The sequence below is a fragment of the Nylanderia fulva genome, unplaced genomic scaffold (genome assembly GCF_048542155.1).
Source record: "Nylanderia fulva isolate GAGA-0341 unplaced genomic scaffold, ASM4854215v1 Scaffold3, whole genome shotgun sequence".
Lineage (NCBI taxonomy): Eukaryota > Metazoa > Arthropoda > Insecta > Hymenoptera > Formicidae > Nylanderia > Nylanderia fulva.
This window is the reverse complement of record NW_028190368.1, coordinates 1246158-1269205: the sequence shown is the minus strand read 5'-3', so window position 1 is coordinate 1269205 and position 23048 is coordinate 1246158. Positions and strand designations below refer to the sequence as shown.

The 23048-nt window shown below is 28.4% G+C and overlaps 1 protein-coding gene across 4 annotated transcripts in view; it reads right to left on the bottom strand.

The window, feature by feature from the left end:
• The window catches only part of Dh44-R1 (Diuretic hormone 44 receptor 1), a 79437-nt gene that overhangs the window by 45685 nt on the left and 10704 nt on the right, over positions 1-23048 (bottom strand). For 3 of the 4 annotated variants that reach the window (XM_029319691.2, XM_029319750.2, XM_029319626.2), the window contains exon 3: positions 8116-8478. In XM_029319691.2, the coding sequence (XP_029175524.2) occupies positions 8116-8401 (286 nt within the window). In that variant the 5' untranslated portion in view covers positions 8402-8478. Of the gene's footprint in view, positions 1-8115; positions 8479-20550; positions 21089-23048 lie in introns of those variants that run through there. The other variant, XM_029319830.2, reaches the window with a different exon arrangement.

Below are 23048 nucleotides of genomic sequence, written 5' to 3'. Positions count from 1 at the left end.
AATAAATCACGAAACAAATCAATAATCCTATTAAACAAACGTAGTCGTAATAAAGTGATTTGAAATATGTGCTCACGTAACATGTTTTCTACGTTTTTTTATGGAACATTTTTAGCGAAAGCTTGGATTGACTATCAATATTAATTATTAGTATCTATAAATGTGTAATGAGTTGTGTCAGCATATGTATTCGCATTTTTATTCTTTTTTATTTCAATGAGGTGATTTATGCGCGTGTCCATTTATTTAATTTTGCTTCCATACAGAACATTTTGCAAAGCAGAAATTCTTAATTCAGCTTTTGTATGAACATGCTTAGCTGCTGCTTCCGTTCATCTCTCTTGAGAGAAACGTGAGCAGCATTCGCTGCTACGAATATGCTCTTTGTTCGATATTTTCAAGTCGTATTCCGTTTTGACGTAATCACGAAACCATCAACACCTGCATATATATAGAGTGTTTCAGAACTGAGAGAAAAGTTTTTAATGGCAGATTCCTGGTATCATTCGGAGGCGATTTTTCCTCAGCGAAAATGTCGACACCAATAATTTTCGAATTATAAACAGTTGAAAATAAAGACTTTTTTAGAAATTAAGCTTTGGGAAAATAAAATATTAACAGAACTACATTCTTCAGTTAATTGTATAGATAGAGTTTGCTTTAATAGAATTTTAATATAAGACAATTATAAAGATACATAATAACAAAAATTGAAAATGCTAAAAATGATGGCCTCCCTTAACATTTTCACTAACAATAAGGAAAAATCGTCTCCAAATAATACCAGGAATCTGCCATTAAAATCTTTTTCGTCAGTTCTGGGACACCCTATACATTGCGAATCATTTTTCTGACTTGCTCAAGTATATATTCGTCTGCATGTCATTATGTGCCTTATTTTTTCGCCAGAATAAATTCACTCTCTCAAAGTTCTCTCTCGTTAATATCGCGCAACTGAAAGCGATCTATATCAATTCTACCGAAAACAGCTCGAAACGATGGACTATTCTAGGAAGCGAAAGTACGAATATATAATAATACAAAAACGTTTTACGTTTTCCGACAAAAGCACTTGATAGGAGAAATCCGCTTATCGAGTGGTTTTTCTAGGGTTCTTCGATATCACAAACTCGACCAACCACCGTTTATTCGTAAAAGATTACAGAGAAAAGTCCGCCGGCGATATGTCGAAAACGAGAAGTTATTTTTAGCTACCTCAAACATCTAATGATGTCTCAATTAACTCGACTTTACGATCTCTAGTAAATTTTGTAACTTTTACTTTACGGAAAAAAATCATTAAATACTTATTTATTTTGAAGAATATGTCTACATTAATTAATATATTTAGCATTAACTTTTTGCTGAAATAAAAAATTTATTTATATTTTAATATTTTAAACTTTAATAAAAAAAACATTAATTTTGGTATAAATAATAACTTATTATAACAGCAAAATTTTTAAATAAGCATAAAGTTTTAAAATCAAATTTTTTTAAAATAAAAGCAAGAAAATTGCTTATTAATGAAAGTGCGTGAAAATAAGGTATATGAAAGAAAAAAGAGAACATTATAAAAATGTTGTTAATTTTTAAAATTTTAGGTGTGTTTTTAATTTTATCACCTTTGTCCAGCATTTGGGCGAAGTAATAATTATATGAAATTAGGGAAAATTGTGTTTCAAAACCACTCCAAAAAAAATAAGTTGATTCGCGTTAAAAATTAAGCGAAACACTAGTCAACGAAAATCTCTCTAACAATATTCCCTCGAAATGTCACATTACATATTTGTAACATATTGTGTATGTAAAATATTGTAAACAAAGAACCTGCAATTCATGTCAATTCTATATCATATGTTCTCTCATATTGAGTATGACATATTGATATGAAAGAAGCGAAAGGATATTAATATGTCGACGTATAAATAAATAGTTACTTTTTTCTATGAATAATATTGAATATTAGCTTTGCTAAAAAATCATTTTAAACAATAAATTACGAGTTTTCTTTAGTTTTTTCTTGGAAATTCTTTATTATCACTATATACGCTGGTTATCTTATCTATTATACTTACTTCAGAGAATATTTATGAACGAATATTTGTCGATGACTATTTACAAAGTCCCTACATTAAAAATGCAAGAGGTTTTTTATACTCACCATTCGGATTGAAAATATTTACTCGTTTGAAAGAAAAAATTTTCGTGAAAGAGAAAAAGGACAATTAAAAATATTGAGTCATTTGTTTCTTTTTAACTTGCAAACTTTTATCTATCTTGCTCAAAATTATCATTTATATAGATAATTTATATATACAATTTTCCCTTTTTATTCTTAGCTCGAATTTTGTGAGAGTTAATTGGTAAAGCCTTGAGAAAATCCAGTCATCATTTTTTATTCACTAGTAAGTATCCGTAGTTTTCTATTTTATGGGAAAATTATGTCGGCGATATCTGATTTAACAGCGCTATTCGATTTATATCCAGAAATAAAAACCTTTTATTCGCGGAAATTATATAGTCACGTGAATATAAAATAGTTATAAATAAAATTATAAAACAAAGTAAATATAATTGTATATATGTTATGTATGTGTATTATCTGTCTAAATATAAAAAAAAATATTCTGCTATTGTATATGTATATATTATATATATATATATATATACATATATATATAATTTAATTAAAATGTTTTACACATCTTTTTAAAGATATGAACAAATTTGTCCATGCATGGAGTTAATCATCAGTAGATGTTGTATAAAGTTTGCTAATTTACAATGTCATTTAATTTTATTATTCATTTAATATTTTTATAATTAAATAAAAGTGAACAATCGTTCTTCCTATCTTGTATATTATTCTTTCTTGTCTTTAACTTTTTATATATATTTATCATCGTATATTGTTTTTTTTTTTATTTTTTCAATTCATATTGACTTCCTTTCTTTTTTCTTTTCTTTTCTCCTTGCCTTTATATTTTTCTATTTTTCTTCTCGTTTTCGTTCTTTTCTTAATACTTTATGGTTTTGTATTTTCTACTTTTATTTTTCGCTTTCCGCCTTTTTCCTCTTTCTTTTACTTCTTTTTCTTTTCCATTGCTTTTTCCTTTCTTTAAAGTTTTCTTTTTTCGACACTTTTCTGCCTCTATATTTCTTCCATTTTATTTGTTCTTTATTATTAAGAAATTAGATCTTTGAAAAGAAATATTTATTCACGTACGCATATCATGGGAAATTAAATTATTCTGAAAATATAATTGGAGGTTTCCATCTCAGAAATTTTACAAGGTGAAACATCCTATAGTACATTTAATTGTTTCCACTTTTATCGTGAAAAGGGAAAGAAGAGAGAGAGAAGAGAGAGAGAGAGAGAGAGAGAGAGAGAGAGAGAGAGAGGAAGAGCTTTTCTGCTTTAATCGGATTAGAATTGTGACTGTTCCAGTAACACTCTTAGAAAAGTTCTCACGACACTTTTTAGCATGTTTTTAAAAAGTTACAGAAATGTAACGCAATTAGCAGAAGTGATTCCTTCTAAAAATATCTTCTAATTAGATTATAAAAATATATCCGTACATATTTTTATAATTTTATTTAAAATCTTTTTAAAAATTTCACTTCTGCTAATTGCTGCTTTTCTTTTTATAGAATTATATATTTAAATTATATATATATATATATATATATATATATAATTATTTAGATTTATTTATTTAATATATTTATTTTTATATATTTTTTATCATATATTTAATTAAATTCTAATTTTAATTCCGCATTATATACACAAACACACACACACATATATATATATATATACACAAATATATTGGAGAATTAAATTTGCAATTAGATTGAGATTCTTCGATGATCGATGTTTATAATATAAATAATAGTTTGGACCGATAAATTCGTGATGAATCCGCCATTAATGCGGTGATATAATTTAGTATCTATATATCGAAATGCAGCTATATACATCGACACCCAATTTAGCATAAATTGACATTCAATATCCCTATGAAATACGCGAGCTCTCATTTTATGATATTTCTCTCCCCTCACGCTTTGTTACACATATATTTGTATATTAGCCATGTCAAAGACTCCCCTTTTTGCAAGCCGCAACATACATATATGTATTACTTGCTATTTACTCGGACTTCTTCGATGCTCGCGATAAGCTTTGTCCCCCTCGTGTTAAAAAGCTATTATTTGCTTTATCCGGGACGAGGATGTTTTAGTTAGTCATTTTATCGTGAACGCCTTGTTATTATCCAGCCATTAGTACGTTGTCTGTATTTTTATCGTTAATGACTGTTGTTCTATTTTTAGAGCAAGATTGTATCGCAAGTATAATGTGCTTTTAGTTAGGAATAGATTTTTTTTTTTCTATACGTATGCGCTTATACTTAAAAAAATTAATGTTTTGCTATTATTATGACACGCAATGAGATTCTAAGAACAATTTATTTTTACTTTTTCTAGGAAAAAAATAATTGCAACCTTATATGTTACGGAAAGAATTCTTTTCAGAGTTCGATAAAAAGATACTGCATTTGTTACCAACATCCCGTGTATGATTTGCGAGGCTTCGGCAAAATCGAAATACATTTCTCTTATTCACGTTTTATATTGCTTCTTATATTAGCATTTCACTTTTATTCTCTCCGATGTTCTATATACACACACATATATATATATATATATATATACGTATATATATGCTATATATTATATATTATATACTATATCTATCATGCCATTCTCACCTAAATTTGAGGTGCAACGAGATAGCAAGAGCTCAAAAACTAAACCAAAATCATATAGTATCAAATACAAGATACATAGTGGAATTGATCGATTTAGATAGATATAGAGCTATCAAAGTTTACATCTAAGGAGAAAACAAACAGCGTGCTTGTGTGGGCTAACGTTTTAATTAAAATTGATATTTCCGAAGCTTTTGCTTTATCGTCTAATCTCCTTCGCGATTTGTTAGCACAACAATTTTATTCGACTGTTTTACGTATCTGCTTTACGTGAAGGATAAACCGCACAACCTTAATCTCCCGATATTGTTTCTCCCTCACATTAATGGAAGGTAATCTAATTTCCCTTCTCGGAGATAATCCAAGTTCGAAGTAACGAAAGGAGACGATTGTATATAATAATATTGTTTTGTAATTAGAATTGTTTAATCAGACGCGATTATATTATTATTTATAAAGTAAGAAACGAATTCCTCGATTGGGAAAGTTATCTCCTTTCTTGATAAAAGCGATTTCGCAAAATTGAGAGAAATAAATTTGTTTAATCAGGTATAGAGACTTCTCACGTACAACACAAAAAAAAAATTGCAAATCGCTTTAAATCGGATGAACGAATGACAAAGTCAGGCGGATTTTATTGGCTGGAACCAGAGCCAAATTAAAACTTTGTATTGCCTCGTCAAGTCTTGGTAACCGGCCTTAATTCTCCCTATTTCCAGTCACTGCATCTCCAACTCGTACAAAACGAAGGGAAGAGCTTTTATATTTTACGAGTTCTGTACTGCCCTGGCCCTTCCTTCCCTTTATTTCCGACCATTCTGTTTCCAAACGTCTATCATGGGCGAATGAGTATTAAGTATTAAAGAAATGTGTCTGGGAAAGTCCCAAAATAATCTACTCTTTGAAATCAAAGAACGCAGTGATGGATAACGAATCTGAATTTATATAGTTCATTACGAAAATAATGTATATAGACTCACTTTGAAAATTATGAGCTGTTATATATTCACTTTAATCAAAAGCATTTCCGAATCCTAAAATTCTATTATAAAAGAATTAGATTCTATTTAATCTATTTAAATAATCTGTATATAATTTATCTATTAATATTTTTAGATAATTTTAAATATAATATATAATTTTCAAATAATTTTATATTTAATATAATTTAATATTATTTTTTAATAATTTTAATATTTAATGTTTTAATCTCTATTTAAATATCTATTTAAATAAAATAATCAAGAAACACAGAGATACGCACAAACGGTAGGAAAAAATACAAAATATTATGACATAATGAGATATAGAATATCTCTGTCTTCTCATAAGATGGACTTTTATACTATGCTATAGGAGAAAGTTCTAGCTTCGTTAAATATCGTCAAATATTTACGCGTTACTGAGCAAAAGTTAGTTTTTTTGATGTCAAAAACTTTAATTGAACTTCGTCAATAGGAAAGCTCGCGCTTTAATCAAATCTGGGTTCTGAAACTTACGCAGATCCTACTTCGAACAGGTAATATCGGTTGACTTACTTAACGAACTTCGATCAAATGAAGGGCGCCTGCGTCTGCATCGAAATAAGATCTTAATCTGTCAACTAAACCGAAGATTCGATCAGAAAATTTTCAACGCAAAACCCCACGTGTAAAGTCGAGTTATATATATATATATATATATAACTATATCTGATAACAAATCTGCTCCTGAGAAGCAGAGAATTAGTAATTCCATTATCGCTATTTACAGTGAGTTTTATATCTAGGAATATGTTTGACTTTGAGAAAAATTTGATAAAAATATCAAGAGACACAGAAAGAGAAAAATGTATACTACACATCATAATGTGCGTGTATTGCTGATTGAAATATTTTAATATTGTGTATTGAGATCTATTTTTACACATTCCTGATTACATGTTTCCCGAAACTGCGCGATGGAAAGTTATCGGAATACCTTATATGATAATACAAGCACGCAAAACATCATTTCTGACGTTGTATATTTCGGGTTAAAATAAAAATGCGATCGCGTTCCGCCCTAGAAACACGAGAGATCTCATCCCGACGCGGTGTACAGTGCGTATCAAATGGATTCTGAACTTTTTATCTGAGAACGAATTGAAAATACACAGTCTTTGTCTTAAAGAGAAGATACGGTTGTCTTAGGGGATCCTGAGTGATCCATTTTGTTTTATCGATAAAACATCATTTCTGCGTACCTTCTTTTCATTGATTGAATGGAATAAAAAATGTTTTTCCACGATTAAAGTATATAAGGACAAAATTATTTTAATTCTATTTAATTTTTTTGTTTTTAACATAAAATCGATAGGTTCACATTTTGTTTCTATATATACTTTAACCGTGGAAAAGCATTTATTATTCGACTCAAGAAAAAGAAAAGGGTGCGCAAAAGTGATGTTTTATCGGCAAAAGGGACGACGTTTAGGATCCCTTTAAAGAGGATCATTTATTTGAGAAATATATGTTTCTTTTTCCATTTGTTTTAAATTACTGCAATGAAAAAAAATTGTTAACTAAACCTTTCAACTAAATTGCTATTTATTGAACATATATTAGTAGTTAAGTATCTAAATTACTATTTATTGTACATATATTAGTATTTGCTATTGAAAACAGTTTCCGATCATTCAGACGCGCCGATTATATATATATATATATATATATATATATATATATATATATCTAACAACAATATATCTAAATAATTAAACAATATATCTAAAAACAATAGTTGCTGGAAAAGAAACAGTTTAATTTATAACATACTGAAAAAGAAATTTATTAACTCGACTAAACCTTTCGAATATATATTATTTTGTTAATTGAATATATAAAAATATTTAAATTAAATGTAACATATATTAAATCTAACAAAACGTATATTTGATTTAAATACTAATACAATATTTTCAATTAACAAAATAGTAATTTTTAGTTGAAAGGTTTAGTCAAGTTAACAATTTTCACGTATATATATATATATATATACATATATATAAATTGTTAATTGAACATATATTAGTATTTAAGTCAAATATACGTTTTGTTAGATTTAATATATGTTACATTTAATTTAAATATTTATATATATATATATATGTTAATATATATAAATATATATATATTTTATATATATATATAATTAACAAATTTCTTTTTCAGTGTGTTATGAATTAAACTGTCTTTGCCAGCAACTATTGTTTTTTAAACGTTATATCACCGATCATCGAGCAGCTTTGCTATTGAAAACAGTCTCCGATCATTCGGACGCCGATTATATGTGAAAGTGACACATGAAGTGTACTCACGTGTGTTATCGTAGGGTATTCCGTTGAGCTCGTCGAAGCAAGGGATGGTAGCCAGGCTGCCTGGAAGCGTTCGGGGCCAACACAATATAGTGTCCCAGTTCACTTCGCATTCCAATCGCTCCTGCTTCCTGTTTTGATCCTGATGCTCACGCTCGAGACACTTGAACTGCTTGGTGCTAAGCGACTCGTTCAGTTCGTTAATGTAGTTCAATACGTTCAACACGTAATTATCGTCGACCAGCGACTCCGTGTCGTTTGCAGGAATCCAGGCCATGTCTGCTGACATGCCTGTCAGACAATCAGCGATTTTGATCTTGTTTTCTCCACGGAGATTTTTTTTTCCTCTCGGGAAGAGAAGTTAATCTAGAAAGGAAAAGAGAGACAACCCTTTTAAGATACTGCTATAAATTTTTCAAGTTTTTTTTATCATGGTAAACTGATTTAAACACGAATTTACAGAGCAAAATAAATCTCTATATAGTTTTATTCATATGTATATCTATGTATATATTTTTTTTTATTTTTATGCTTATTGAATTTATTCTGTTATTAACGTTTTCTTATACTACAATATTACAAAGTGGATCATTCCTTTCCTTACGCTATAATAATTAAGGAACTGAAATTAAAAAATTCCAACTAATTGTAAGAATTTAGTAAGACTCTCAATGAAACACAAATTTAAAGTTCAACTGCGGCTAGATTAAAGAATTTCAAATGAGAAAAAAGAAACGTCTCGGAATACAAAAATTTGGCGTAAAATGAAAATATTAAATTATAATTTACGTAAATAATTTTCTTGATCAAATTAAATTCAAGATCAATTATATTCTTTAAATAAAAACGATGTTGAAGCATCGAAATTATTTCGAAATGTAAGAAGACACAGAAAATACTTCTAGCTAAATATTATGTAATTTATTATAAAATGTTGAATATTTTGTAGCGGTAACAAATTAACTGTCACATCAAAGTTGTTTAGCTATTATTTTATTGGTATATTATTATTATATATTTATCATTTACACGATGACATTCGAACAATAAAGTAACGATGCGGGACTCTGTCATATTTCTTTTCTAAATGTAATTGTGACAAGTATCGGGCAATAATTTATTACGGTTATTATCATTAATTAATTTATATGGAAATTAATTAATAATTAATTTCATAAACGACAGAAAATTCTGTTACGACAATCTTTATCAAAGTGTGTAGTTCGTGTTCCGTACCATTATTTATTACTTTGAGTCAAAATCAAAGTGACAGGAATAAAACTTATTAATTATAAAATCTTTTTATAAAAGTTATTTTGAAATTATAAAAAATTATAATTTTTTTTACGATTTTTATGGTCTTTGAATAATTATTTCTTTAACGATATTTAGAGTCATATATATATTTTAATTTTGTTTTAAATTTTTCGTCGATATATAAATGTAATTTGTCGCTTGGATTAAAATTGCGTAATAAAACACAAATTGCACGATCAATTAAAGTAATTACAGTAATTAAATGCAATTAAAGTAATGAAATGTAATAATACATCAATCATTTAATCAATAATTAATGTTGAATATAAAGATTAGTATACTCCGCATGAATTTATTCTGTTATAATTTATTACGTTATAATATATTTTTCGCGGTGAAAATAAATTAATTTACTTTATACATTTGGCTCATTTTCTTACGGTATATAACGTGTATTGTTTATCCCGGGATTTAATTATTCGATCGAAATCTGTTGTGTAAACAATCGGCAAATCTAATTATAATTCTCGAATATTGTAATTCGCGGAAATATTTATCTTTAATTTTAACGTATATATTTATTTACTTATGTTAAAATGCGATATAAATATCATATCTCTCGAGCATAAAATAAAGCACATATATATATATTATATATATATATATATATAATACAAAAATGATATATATAGATATTATATAGTGAAATAATATAACTTTCTCAACGAGCAAACCTTGACACGTGGGTAAGAGATCTCACAATCAGTACGTCAAAGGTTTAGTTTATATATGAAGGGTAAGCTAAGTTAAAACACGACATTATCGCAAGTTGCAAATGACTCGTATGTAACGAGCCATTTGCGACTTAGAATGCGTCGAGCACGCATTAGTGCGTCGGTTTCCATTTGTGCAGTGGATGGATTCATTGCGTATTCGCGTGATATCCCGTGATTTCGTATTATTACCGAAGGTCGTACTTTCGACGAAAGAGGATTGAATCTCATTGAACTAGACAATACCCACTAAAAGCACGCTTTACCCCGAATTAGATATAATGGAGCTCGATCAATTATTGCTAGGATCGATAAAAACAAGTAGGATCATCGCCCTTTTGTTTCTTGTTACCATGATTTTTTCCAGAAGAGAGCATAATTAATTTTTTTTCTTTCTTAATTTTTTTAAATTTAGTTTTTTTTGTTATTTTGTTTTATTTTCATTTTTTTATATTAATTATGCAACTAAATTTTCTAATCTAAGATGCAGATATAGATAAACATGTTTTTACTATCTATACTATTAGTATCTATATAAAGATTTATCTAGATAATTATATCAATAATATTAATATATAATATTATACATATATATAATATATAATAATATTATATATTATATATATTATATTATATATATATTATATATATATATATTTTTTTTTATTTAGATAACAGCAAACACTGTATATATGTCTTTATGGATAGTCTGGACTACCACGGTCTGTTTTTCCTGCACCTTTGAACAGGCATATTTCATCTTGAGACGTCTGGCAGAGACAACTTTGCACGATTTCTTGTCATATTATAAGGTCTATAAATCGATAGCAAAGCGAAGCGTGTCTAAGCAAGCTCGAGTTATTTGAGATCCGAATATGCTGCAAAAGTCGAACGAACAGTCACGTCAATTCTTATCGATTTCGTCTTCTACTAAGTTACTCCGTTGAAGCGAGAAATGGCATATTGTTTCGCGATCGCGAAATTCGAGAGTATCGTACTAAGTATCGCGCGCTTTAAGTGCGGAAGTGACTTGCCAAGTATTGTGCCTTCAAGTGCGGAAATGCACCGTGTAAAAGTAAAGTATCGCCCATCCAAGTGACTTTTGCCATTAAGATGTGTGAGTAGACGGATTCTAATGACTCGAGAGTTAGAAAAGGGAAACATCAAACGTCAGCAGAGCAACCTTGAGATAAAAATTATTTTTATATGTATTATTTGTATATTAGTTATTTATTAATTGCATGCGCATTTTTAATTTGGTTTTTTTTATTAATTTATTTGAATTTATTTTATTTGAATAATTTAAATAAGTGAAAATGAGAGAAAAAGTTATTTATTAACTGCAGGCGCATTTTTAATTTGGTCTTCTTATTAATTTATTTGAATTTATTTTATTTGAGTAATTTAAATAATCGAAAATGAGAGAAAAAGATTTTTAAAATATATAGCTCTTTTGAAAGTTTCTACATAAAAAGGAATAAAGTTCTTTAGAATGTTTAAAATTATTATTTTTGTTTTTTGTTCCGTAGTCATCAGTCGATGAGTGAAAGATTTTTATTTTATTTGAAAATAACAGATTCACATAAATATTGTAAATGTAAATTATAAATAGATATGTTGCCTTAAAATAGATTGGCTGGAATGAATTAGATTAAATAACTTTTAATAGATACTTTTGATATGCATTTAAAGCATATTGCAAATTAAATATTATACGTAAATTAAAGCAACAGAAAGGTACACTTCAAAATATTTCAATTTAGATTTTATCTATTTAATTTATTTTATTTTATTTTATTAATATAGTACGTAATAACTTTTTTTCATAATGTGCGTCCATTCTATTCTAATTTTTTATAACCCATCTGAGTGTGTTAACAGAATCAGACAATATTATCGGAAAACTTTTCTCTATCTACGAGTAGTATAAAGCCAAGTTATCAAGTAATCGTATTACATGTGACAAGAAATCATACAAATATTGATTCTATTATTAATATAAAATTAATATAATATAAATTTATTTTATTTTATTTTATTATAAATTATATTATTTCAAAAAGTTTCAGTAATTAATTAATTTTGACCGATAACTTGGCTTTATATATCAGCTGAAATAAAATTATATTAAAATAAACTTCTCTAATGATCGTAAAATCGCATGATAAGGAAAATAAAACGTTGACGTAATCTACTGGCGATAATAATTAACCTAGTAATAAAAAAGTTTCTTTCTTTCCTCGATCTCTAATAGGTCAATTGACTAGATGTAACTATAGATGAATAGGATCAACAAAAGGTAGATTCAATATCTATTTCAAAAGTAAGCCCGAAGAATCGATGACCAATTCTATTATAGTCAGAAAACGATAAGAAAAGGTATTAAAAGTATGCATAATTTTTCGCATTTCCAATTTTACCTACATGCAAGAACACGTCAGCGAGAATTTCGTTGCATTCATAAATTATGATTAAGACTTAATCCCCAAAACTCATCTGATTGATCATGATTGATTATGATGGAGCACATTTTCGAAATTTCGATGATTGTTATTATCGCCATTAAAGCAAAAGGCTATTAGAAAATTAAAAAAACAAATAGGGTTATTGAGAAAAATATTGAAGAAACTAAAAATAAAATAAAAATATAATATAATGTATAAAAATATAATATAATAATTTAAAATAAATAATATAAAATTTTAATTTATTTTTTAAAAAATTAAGAAATTAAATTTAAATAAATTTAAGGTAAAAATAAAATAAAAATTATTGTTAGACAAATTTAAAAAATTCCAATTAAAAATACGAAAATTTTATTAGAAAAATATGAAAAATTAAAATTATAATTATTTTTAGGAAAAAATAAATTAAAATTTGGTTTTAGAAAAATTTAAAACTAATTAATTTAAAAAATTTATTAAATTCAAATAAATATTTATTTTAATAACTTCTTTATAAATCATTTATTTCAAATTAATAATTAATAATATTAATTTGACGTGAAAACATATTTATTTGATGTAAGAAAATCTTTTTCAAAATAGATAAATATTTATTTGTTTTAATAAAATGATATATATAAAAGACTATTGAAATAAAAATATTAATTTGAATTCAACAATTTTTTTGCAGTATAGTATTAATTTAATATGCTTTTTTAAAAAGTGAATATGTATATAAAAATTTTAAAAGTGAATATGTATATAAACAGTTTGTTATTTTGACAACTATGTACATATTGCGTAGACATGTCTTTTATTCTGGAAGTAATATAAATTTAATGTAGATAGATATATTTTTTAATTTTTATATTATTTTCAAAGTAAAAGACATGTCCATGCAATATACATATAGGTGTCACTCAAAATATGACAAACTGTCAAAATTTTTTCACACTCTTTATACAAAACATGCTACATACTATGCATGTCTGTCATTCTTTTTCATGCAATATCCGAAGAACGGTATGCCAAGAATTTTCTCGCAGAAACTTCGATACGTCCTTGACTTTACAGCCTTTATATCGACGACTCGGTTGCTCTTGTCTTTTAGTGCGATAGATTACAGTGAGAAGGTAAGAGAAACAGGAGCTTTAATAGTTAAATGCGACAGTTCACGGATGTGAATGTTTTCTCAAAAGTTACTGACTAAATCACAGACTAAAAGCATTCTATAAATCGTTACGGATTCCCGGGATTCGCATATATATACATACACTTGTTACACTTTCCACGCAAGAAAGTTTCCGCATATAGAATATACATGTGAAATGTTTCAGATAATTTCCGTGCAACGTGCAACAAAAAGTCCTAATAGATTTTTACCATTAAATTTACCTAAACTTTACTATTATTGAAACTGTTCTCGTGTAACAGACAAAGAAATCTTTTTCACGAGTTAGTCCATTATACACATAAAGTAAACTGTATAATAATTCAACCACTCTGAATGAAGAACTTTAGTAAACTATAATAATTTTTATTGTCTCAAAATAATTTAGAGAAAATTTTTTCGTACATTACAAGATATTAATTATCGGATGGATATAAATCAATATTAAAATTTAGATCGAATTTTTTTCAATATTTTGGTCAAATTCCATTTAATTTCAATTTTCTCACAGCTTAATTTATATATTAATAAATTCGTGGGAGATGTTAACAAAAGTTCATTAAAATAATAAAAGTTGTTATGAAGCGAAATAAAGAAGCTCTTCTTTTATTATTTTGTTTTATTAAAGGAGGACGTGCGCGCGTGCGTGTTCTTACTGGACATCTCATTGATGTTTCAACGTCACGTTAAATTGTCTCAACTTATCGGTTACGAATTCGTTGAGAATTGTTTCACGTTGATTTACTAAAAAAATACGTCAGCACTTTTATCCGCCGACTCATGCTTATCTTGGAAAGGTGAACCAAGGATCAAAAGGCATTTTCTTTATCCTGACGTGTAATTATTCCTTTTACATCCGGAAAAGTAGTTCTTTTACGCCCTTTGCAAAAAAAAAAGACTACGACGCGAGATCTCCATGCGTGAAAAATTTCTTTAGATTTTCTGGATTTTTTCTTATTTTTTATTAATACTTTTTTTAAAAAAGCTCGAAGGAACGTAAGCTGTCAGCCACTTCACGCGTTTTCTCAAGATTATTGAATCGCCCTATCAAACTGGGATCGTGTTCGATCCTCGAGGTCCCTCGAGTCTTCCTTTCCAGTTCTTTTCATAGAAATGTTGAACGTGGTATGATAAGTGGCATTTAAATAATATTGCAAATTTAACGAAATGCATAATTTTATGTAATAGCTTTTCTCCTGATATTTAACCCTTCTAATCAAAAGTTTAAATCTTATTATGTACATATGTATATATATATGTGTATGAAAGTGTGATCATTTAGCTTAACATATTTTAATGTATTTTACATACACAACATTTCAGAGTCACATATTTTATATTCACTTTTATAACGCAATTATTAGATATATCTACAAATGACTAAATACACCATCGAGTATTACTCGATATTTTATATAAAATAATCTTTACAGTGAAGAAAATCGAACAAATTTAAGCATGTTAAAAATGGTTCAATACTCGATTAAAATATCGTAATATTTTTCCATACACTTTTTTATGCACTGAAAAAACGACTAAATTAATAAATATTTATTTGAACGCTGTGTAATAAATCCTTTATTTGAAACAAATAAATATTTATTTGTTTTGAAAAGGATTTTCTTATATCAAATAAATATTTGTCACATGAAATCAATATACTAATGATTTCAAATGAATAATTTATTTGACAGTATAGAAATAAATACTTATTCAAATTTAATAACATTTTTTTCAATGTATAAGAAAAGGATTTGTCGAGTGACAATATATAAGCTTCGACTTAGCTTCTCCGCAATTTCTCGCGTCCGTGTTGAAGTACAAGACGATCAGAGATGACAAATGGTTACGATCAGACTGTCAAACGCTTACGATCATCTACCATGCACGGAGCTCTTAGTCCACGAAGATCCCACTTCGGAATTGCTAGACGAACCTCTCTAGATGCTCGAAATCAATAATATCGACCATCAATAGCAATAGTCACTCCTACAGACGTAACTCGCCATGTGATGAGGAGGCTGCGGCAACGCATTCTCCCATTATCCGGAAGGTACCTCTCTTACGATACTCGAGAATAGTGATTTTAGAGATATAGGGTAAAGGTAGTATCTATGGAATGCTCAAATGTCCCATAAATATTAAGTTAAATATTAAATTTTTATGATTATTTATTACCACGCCTGAGTAATAAACATCCCGAGTGGCAAACTGACGTCATTAAGGGGATCCTAAACACCATCCCGAACTCCGATAGGTTGGCACCATACATTTCCACATATACGCACGTATACACAATATTGGCAGTTTGTACATACAAAATAAGACCAGGACGGATTTGGCATTAGATAAAGAAATATAAGTGAATGTTTAGATATCAATTTGGAAGCCTAGTAAACGAGAATTGTTCGTTTACTAGGCTTTCAAATTCATATCTAAACATTCGATCACTTATATTCCTTAAAGATCCAATAATCTATCTAAAAAAAATAATCGTTACGTCAAAATGACGTCACTTTGACTTCTAATGACATCGAAATGATACTTGCTGCCTGGGACGTTTAATGTAATATAATTTATAATTTGTAATATAATTTTTCCAACAATGTGTATGTATGTGTGTGTATGTGTATGTATATAGGGTGTTGCAATCATCACCTGCTAATGACAGATTCTGGGAATTATTTCAATATTTACCACCTCATCTTTGTAATTAAAATTCTAATTCTTTCTTAAATTAAAACTCTATTAAACTAAATTCTACTTGAAGTTAATTGAAAAAGCAATTTTGTTACTTCTTTAACTCTACAAAATTTAATATGCAAAAGCTTTTCTTTTTTATAATAACTTTTAACTTGAAAATTAATCCTTTGATACTTTCGTTAACAAAAAATTATCTCTAAATGATTTTAAAGGGCTGAGATTAGCAGATTGTCGATTATTCTGAGACATCCTGTACACATATGCACACAGAATGCATATAACTAGAATTTTTTACTATATTGACTGACAGAATCAGCAGCAGAACGATGTCGCAAAAAGTTCGCAAACGCTCACGTTTAATTCACGGAAAGCTCGATTCTCTCTCGGCGAGGCCTCGAGAAAATTTCGTTTACCGAATCAGTATTGAACTCGTTCGCAGACTCACTTTTTCTCTCTTTTTTTTTTTGTCGATTTTTGTTCGTCGTTTGACCTTCTCCCTTCGGGAAACCGCACGAGCATATTATTCACCTTTAACTGGTGCATGTGTCTTTTTCGATAAAACTAACTTGATATCCTTAAACGAGTGTACAATAGAATAATAATGCCTGTCCGGGATTTCAATTAAATGGGCCTTTGAAAATTCGCGAAAAAAGATATAACGTCCAATTAAATTTTAGTAAACAAAGTTATTTCAGTATTCAATAAAAAAACATCCAACATCCAATTTTTGCTTTGGATAGAATTGACAAAAACCGCCTATAAATGCAAAAAAATTTTTTCGCAAAATATCAGTTACCTGTCATGACAAATTTATAAAGGCGATGATAAGATCTTCTTATCGGAGAAACTTATTTGTTTTCATGAAACTCGTGGCAAAAGAGTTACAAAAGATTTCTCGGCAGAAAACAGCATCTAAAAATATCATTTGTTCACAATCTAATTTAAAGAATAATATTCTTTAAATAAGATCGTAATTTATATTTCACAAAGATAATGTGAAATTTCTTTTGTAAAGGAGCTTCAAGAATTTAAGATATCACAAAGACGCGCGATTTTGAAATAAATTAAATACGTAAATATGAATAATGAAAGAGGGGGAAGAGAAAAAGAGAGGGCGAGAGAGTCAGTTTAAAAAATTTCAAATAAAACAGATATTTTATACACTGAGAAGAAAAGTTAAGTCAGTAACTTGACCAAATCGTTCAACTAATTACTATTTTGTTAATTGAACATATATAAGTATTTAAGTCAAGACACGTTATGTTAAAATGAATGTTGTGTTTAATTTAAATATTTTTATATGTTTAATTAACAAAATAGTAATTATAGTTGAACGATTTCGTCAAGTTAACAAATTTTTTTTCTCAATGTATTTGTTTTTTTTTTTTTATTTTATATTTTTTAGACACTTTATTTTAAAAAAATATGCACAATTTGCATAAAAACTCAGATTTTCTATTGCAATATAAATTTTGTGACAACTTTTTTTTTGTTTTGAAATAGATATAGGTATTGATTGTTTTCAAACAGACATGTATATCAGTTTAACAGTAACAGTAAATAAATACGAATTTTTTTCACTTTTTGTTTATGTTTTTATTTTCATAGAAAGACTACTTTTATAAAAAAGGTGAACACACACAAAAGAAGTAAAAACTGTTATAAAATTGATTAAATCATGATGCTATAACTTCATAATTTTTATAAAAACGTAAAATTTATTAATAAAACTATAAAAGATATATGAATTCATAAAAGATATTAAAACACACATGCAAGAAGAATAATAAAACACCTTGACGTCATAAAATTTAATCATGTTATAATTTTATTTTCCTGTAAACTAACTTATCAATTTCTCAGTTTTCACTATTCTCTGTCTCTTTCTTCTTAATCTAACGATTGACATCTTAAAATTATATAGGGATAATCTGTTTCACCAAAATTAAACAGAGAGAAATAACTTGTTTTAATTGAGTTTTCGAGCAAATAAACTTGTTTCTGTAAATAAGTTTTGCGCGGCTTAAGTGTCATATATTAATCCATAAAAAATATTAAAACATACATGCAAGAAGAATAAAACATCTTGACGTTATAAAATTTATTAAATCATCATGTTATCTCGGGAAAAAATTTTTTATATAATCATATATGAAATATGTCTATTTTTATACATAATTATATAAATATATATATATATATAAATTTATATAATTATATATAAAAAGCACTTTTATCTAATTATGTTTGGACATATTTCATATATAATTTTGCGATTATATGTATAATTTTATATATTTCTATATTTAATTTTATATTATTACATATAAAAAATGTTTTCACGGGATAATTTTATTTTCTTGTAAACCAACTTATCAATTTCTCAGTTTTACTACTCTCTGTCTCTCTCTTCTTAACCCCACAATTAATATCTTCTTAAAATTATAGAGATAATCTGTTTTACCAAAATTAAACAGAGAGAAACAACTCATTTTAATTGAGTCTTCGAGCGAGTAAACTTGTCTCTGTAGTAAATAAGTTTCTCGCGCGGCTTAATAAGTTGAATTAGAAACTGTAACTCCCTTATATACGCGAAAGAGAAACATCTTATAGTTTTATCCACACGACCGGGACACACATTCTTTCCTAATCCTCGAGACGAGCTATAACCAGCCTCTCAGCTTCCGTAATCTTCGCAAGAGACGCGTTACTTCGTACTCCGGGAATGAGTTCCGGAACGCTAATTTAAAAGCGATTACTGCGCGGCGCAGTCAGGGAGGGATTTATCGGCAATTTAACCCTTTCGACGGTGCCTTCGAGGGTCTATAAAAGTGCACACGAGCGAATTTATATCCCCCGAGACGGAGCGGAAGAAAGGGATTATGACGGTTTGAAAAAAAAAAAAAATAATAATTGACCAATTGATGGAGGGCTTTTGATTAATCAATAAATTTTATTCGCGCGCACGTACATGTTAATCCATTGTGTAAGAGGTAACCCGAATAAATTAAATTTCGCTTAAATGTCTAATGTCAAGTATAATAAACGTATAATTACATACAATAATGCGTATATCCGACTACACATATTAATCTTGAATAAAATTGAGATAAAATCTCCTTGCATCAATATATGAAAAAGTATGCGGAGGATTTAACATTCGCAAATCATCGTGCGTTGAATTTAATTTTGTTTTCAGGAACTCTGTATAGGTTTGCGAAAAATTTATTTATATCAACTGCGTATTCGCAGTAATCGCATTATAATATAATCGCGATTTGATGATACTAAAAATCCTATATTTACGAACGAAATCATACTTCAGAGCCGCGTTAATTCTTCACATTTTCAGAGATTAAATCCCGCTTCTCTAATAATAAATATTTTATCCTCGAAATTTTTTTCTACCGTTCAAGCTGACTTTTATTGTATTAAAAATTCTGTAAACGTTACAAAGGAAATATTATTTCTTCGTAACTATATTATCTTTATTTATCTTTGTGAAGATTTGGAGAGTTTCGTGATGAATTACTAGATTGAACGCATTTCGAGGAGCACAAATAACTATATAATCCTCCAGCTATGAACAATGTACGAAATACAGTTACTGCAACAGTTGGATTACAATCTAACAACAAATACAAGTAATGCAATGTAACAGTTTCACGCGAACTATATCTTACGGAGATGTTGCCTTGAGAAAACCAATCGACATCAATGGTAGGTATTATGTGAGTGCAATTTTATCTTTATTCATATGTTTATATTTTCGAAACGAACGAAACAACTTTTTATAAACAATATTTTGAGAAAATATTTTTTGTATTTTTATAAAAAGTATTTTTGGATGAAATATTTTACAAAAAATATTTCATCCAAAACTACAAATGTATACAAAAAGAAATTTTAACCTTTATATATAAATCCTCTCGAAAATATAGTTTCAACTGTGGGCGTATTTGATAGAAAAAAATGATTTTACAAAAACAAAGAACTGCGTACGGTTCTACATATATATACATATATAGTCTTGCAGTCACCTAATACCTATCATTGAGATGCCCCATTGAAATGTTTCCCGATATCCTACCGTCTAGTGCAGGTAACCACCTTAATCCTTCCGGAGAGCGGTTTCGTTCAGCGCGATAATCGTGAAATGTAGCTGCACCACGATACAATCGCGCACTATCGTAAAACGTCGCGGTTAAAACGGTGCACTATATTTTACACCGTAAACCTTGGCGATCACATTCGTAAATATAATCGTTTCCGATATCGGTCCTTCGCCGACTCTCAACGATGATCCCGTGAAGAATGAATTCTTTGTGCGACAAGTTTTTTTTTTTTTTTTTTTTTTTTCGTCCGATTAATACATCATCCGATTAAACAAGAATACACACGACTGCGAGTTAGAAAAACAGAAAGTTTATCATCGCGCGTTTTCGCGAAAAAAATCTTGTTTTTTATGTATATTATATTCTGTATTATCGTGCGTTTGTTAGCCCGTTTTTTTCATTTTTTTTTTTAATTGCGAAAAATAACGCCGCTATAATCTCGTACTGTCTACCGGTCAGCCGATGACACGCGACTGCCGCGGCACGTGCTCCAGGACGAGGACCATTACCGGATCACCACCTCCACGGCTCTGCGCGACGACGCCGACGGTGAAGTCGACTTTGCGGCCGCGTCCGCGCAGTATTGTCAGACCAGTTGATACAATCATCATTTTTTATATATATATATATATTATATATACATATATATATATATATATATATATATATATATATATATATATATAATAGAACGTTTCTTAGGACACTTCCATATTTTAGGAGGGGGCGAATTTCGTCCGCAAAAGGACTGTATAGGAATTATCATTTAAATCACCACGTTTATTGCTAATAATAAATATACTTATATTAATATAAGAATTGAAAAAAATTATTAAATTAATAAATTCAAACAAATAAATATTTTTCATATCAAGCCAATATTATTAGTTTAAATAAATGATTTTTTAGGCAGTATTGAAATAAATATTTATTCTAATTTAATAAATTTTTTTTCAGTATTATAATGAATATAAATCTTGATATAAATATATATTATAATATATGTATATAAATCTAAAACAATTAAAGAGGAGGCGTCCACAAGTACAGATTCTTTTACAAGGGAAATTAAGCAACCTCCAAATTCGAAAAATTCTGAAACTTTGTGTACAAGTAAAGTAGTTTATCTGTAATACAAAACATTTTTCTTTGTGCTTAATTAAGATCTAAGGAAATGAAATCAACCTTCATATATATAAATAGAATGACTTATTGCTTTTCTCGATATATGTATCTCGAAAATTATTCAAGATATCAAAAAATGTTTTAGACAAAAGTTTTATAGTAAAACACCTCTATTTAATCACGTTAATAAAATTTTGAAAAAATTTTTTAAAATTATTAATCTCCAAAAATTATTTTAAATAAAGGTCTTTTTACCACAAGACCTTTTTTAATATCTTGATTAATTTTCGAAATATATCGAGAAAAGCAAAAATAAGCTATTCTACTTATGAGGGATGGTTTCACCCTTTCAAACCATAATTCAGCACGAACAAAAGTTTTGTGTTACGGGTAAATTACATATTCAAATTATTGTACACAAAGTTTCAGAATTTTTTGAATTTTTGAGTTGAGATACCTTCCCTTATTAATAGCATTGACCGATCCTAATTGTAAATCTAAAGGTGCCTTTTCATACGCAGCATGCTGCAGCAGCAAACCAGTCACGTGATCAAAATTTATTAGAGCATATTTCTTTGTTCTCTTATTATTTCAAGAGTTAAAATTACTATTTTTGCTTTTATATTCTCAAAATAATTAATTTTATTTATAAAAAATCCATCATTTAACTAATACAATAATAATAATAATTAAAATCAACTAGTTACGTGTTCTTCTGCTTTGCTGTCTTTGCTGTTCGTTCAATTGAACTTCACCAATAGTAAGAAATTGCTGCGGCAGCATGCTGCTGCACATGAAATGGTACCTTAATTCTGCCAATACTGCGTTCGGGAGCGACTTCGTGATTCCGATATGGATTTCCTCTAGGTGCTTGTACCTAGAGCACCGATGATGACGGCTGAGCTGTTACTAGCGGACGCGAATACAGAACTTAACAGAAGACGAGCATGCGCTGCCGCGCGTTCGCGGTTTCTCGCCGCTCCGGACATTGTATCGCGGTATGATCATCTCAACGGGGTTGTCGTAAAAACGCCGTCATCCCTTTTCCTCATCCCCGTCCCGAGAGCGAGAATAGCAACTGAAGAGATCCCCCATACACGCAAACACCGATCGGATAAAATTCTCGTATAAGACATTTTTATTTTTCATTCTCGACTTATTTTCTCGCGCAGAATCATGACTTTACCTCCGATCGTATCTCATGAACAATGTTGTGCTTAGATGATTTTGAAATAAAATAAAAAAATATAAAAAAATAAAATATAAAATTTTAATTATAAATTAAATATAAGATTTTAAAGTAAAATATGAAAAACATTAAATTAAATTAAATTAAAATTAGCTAGGC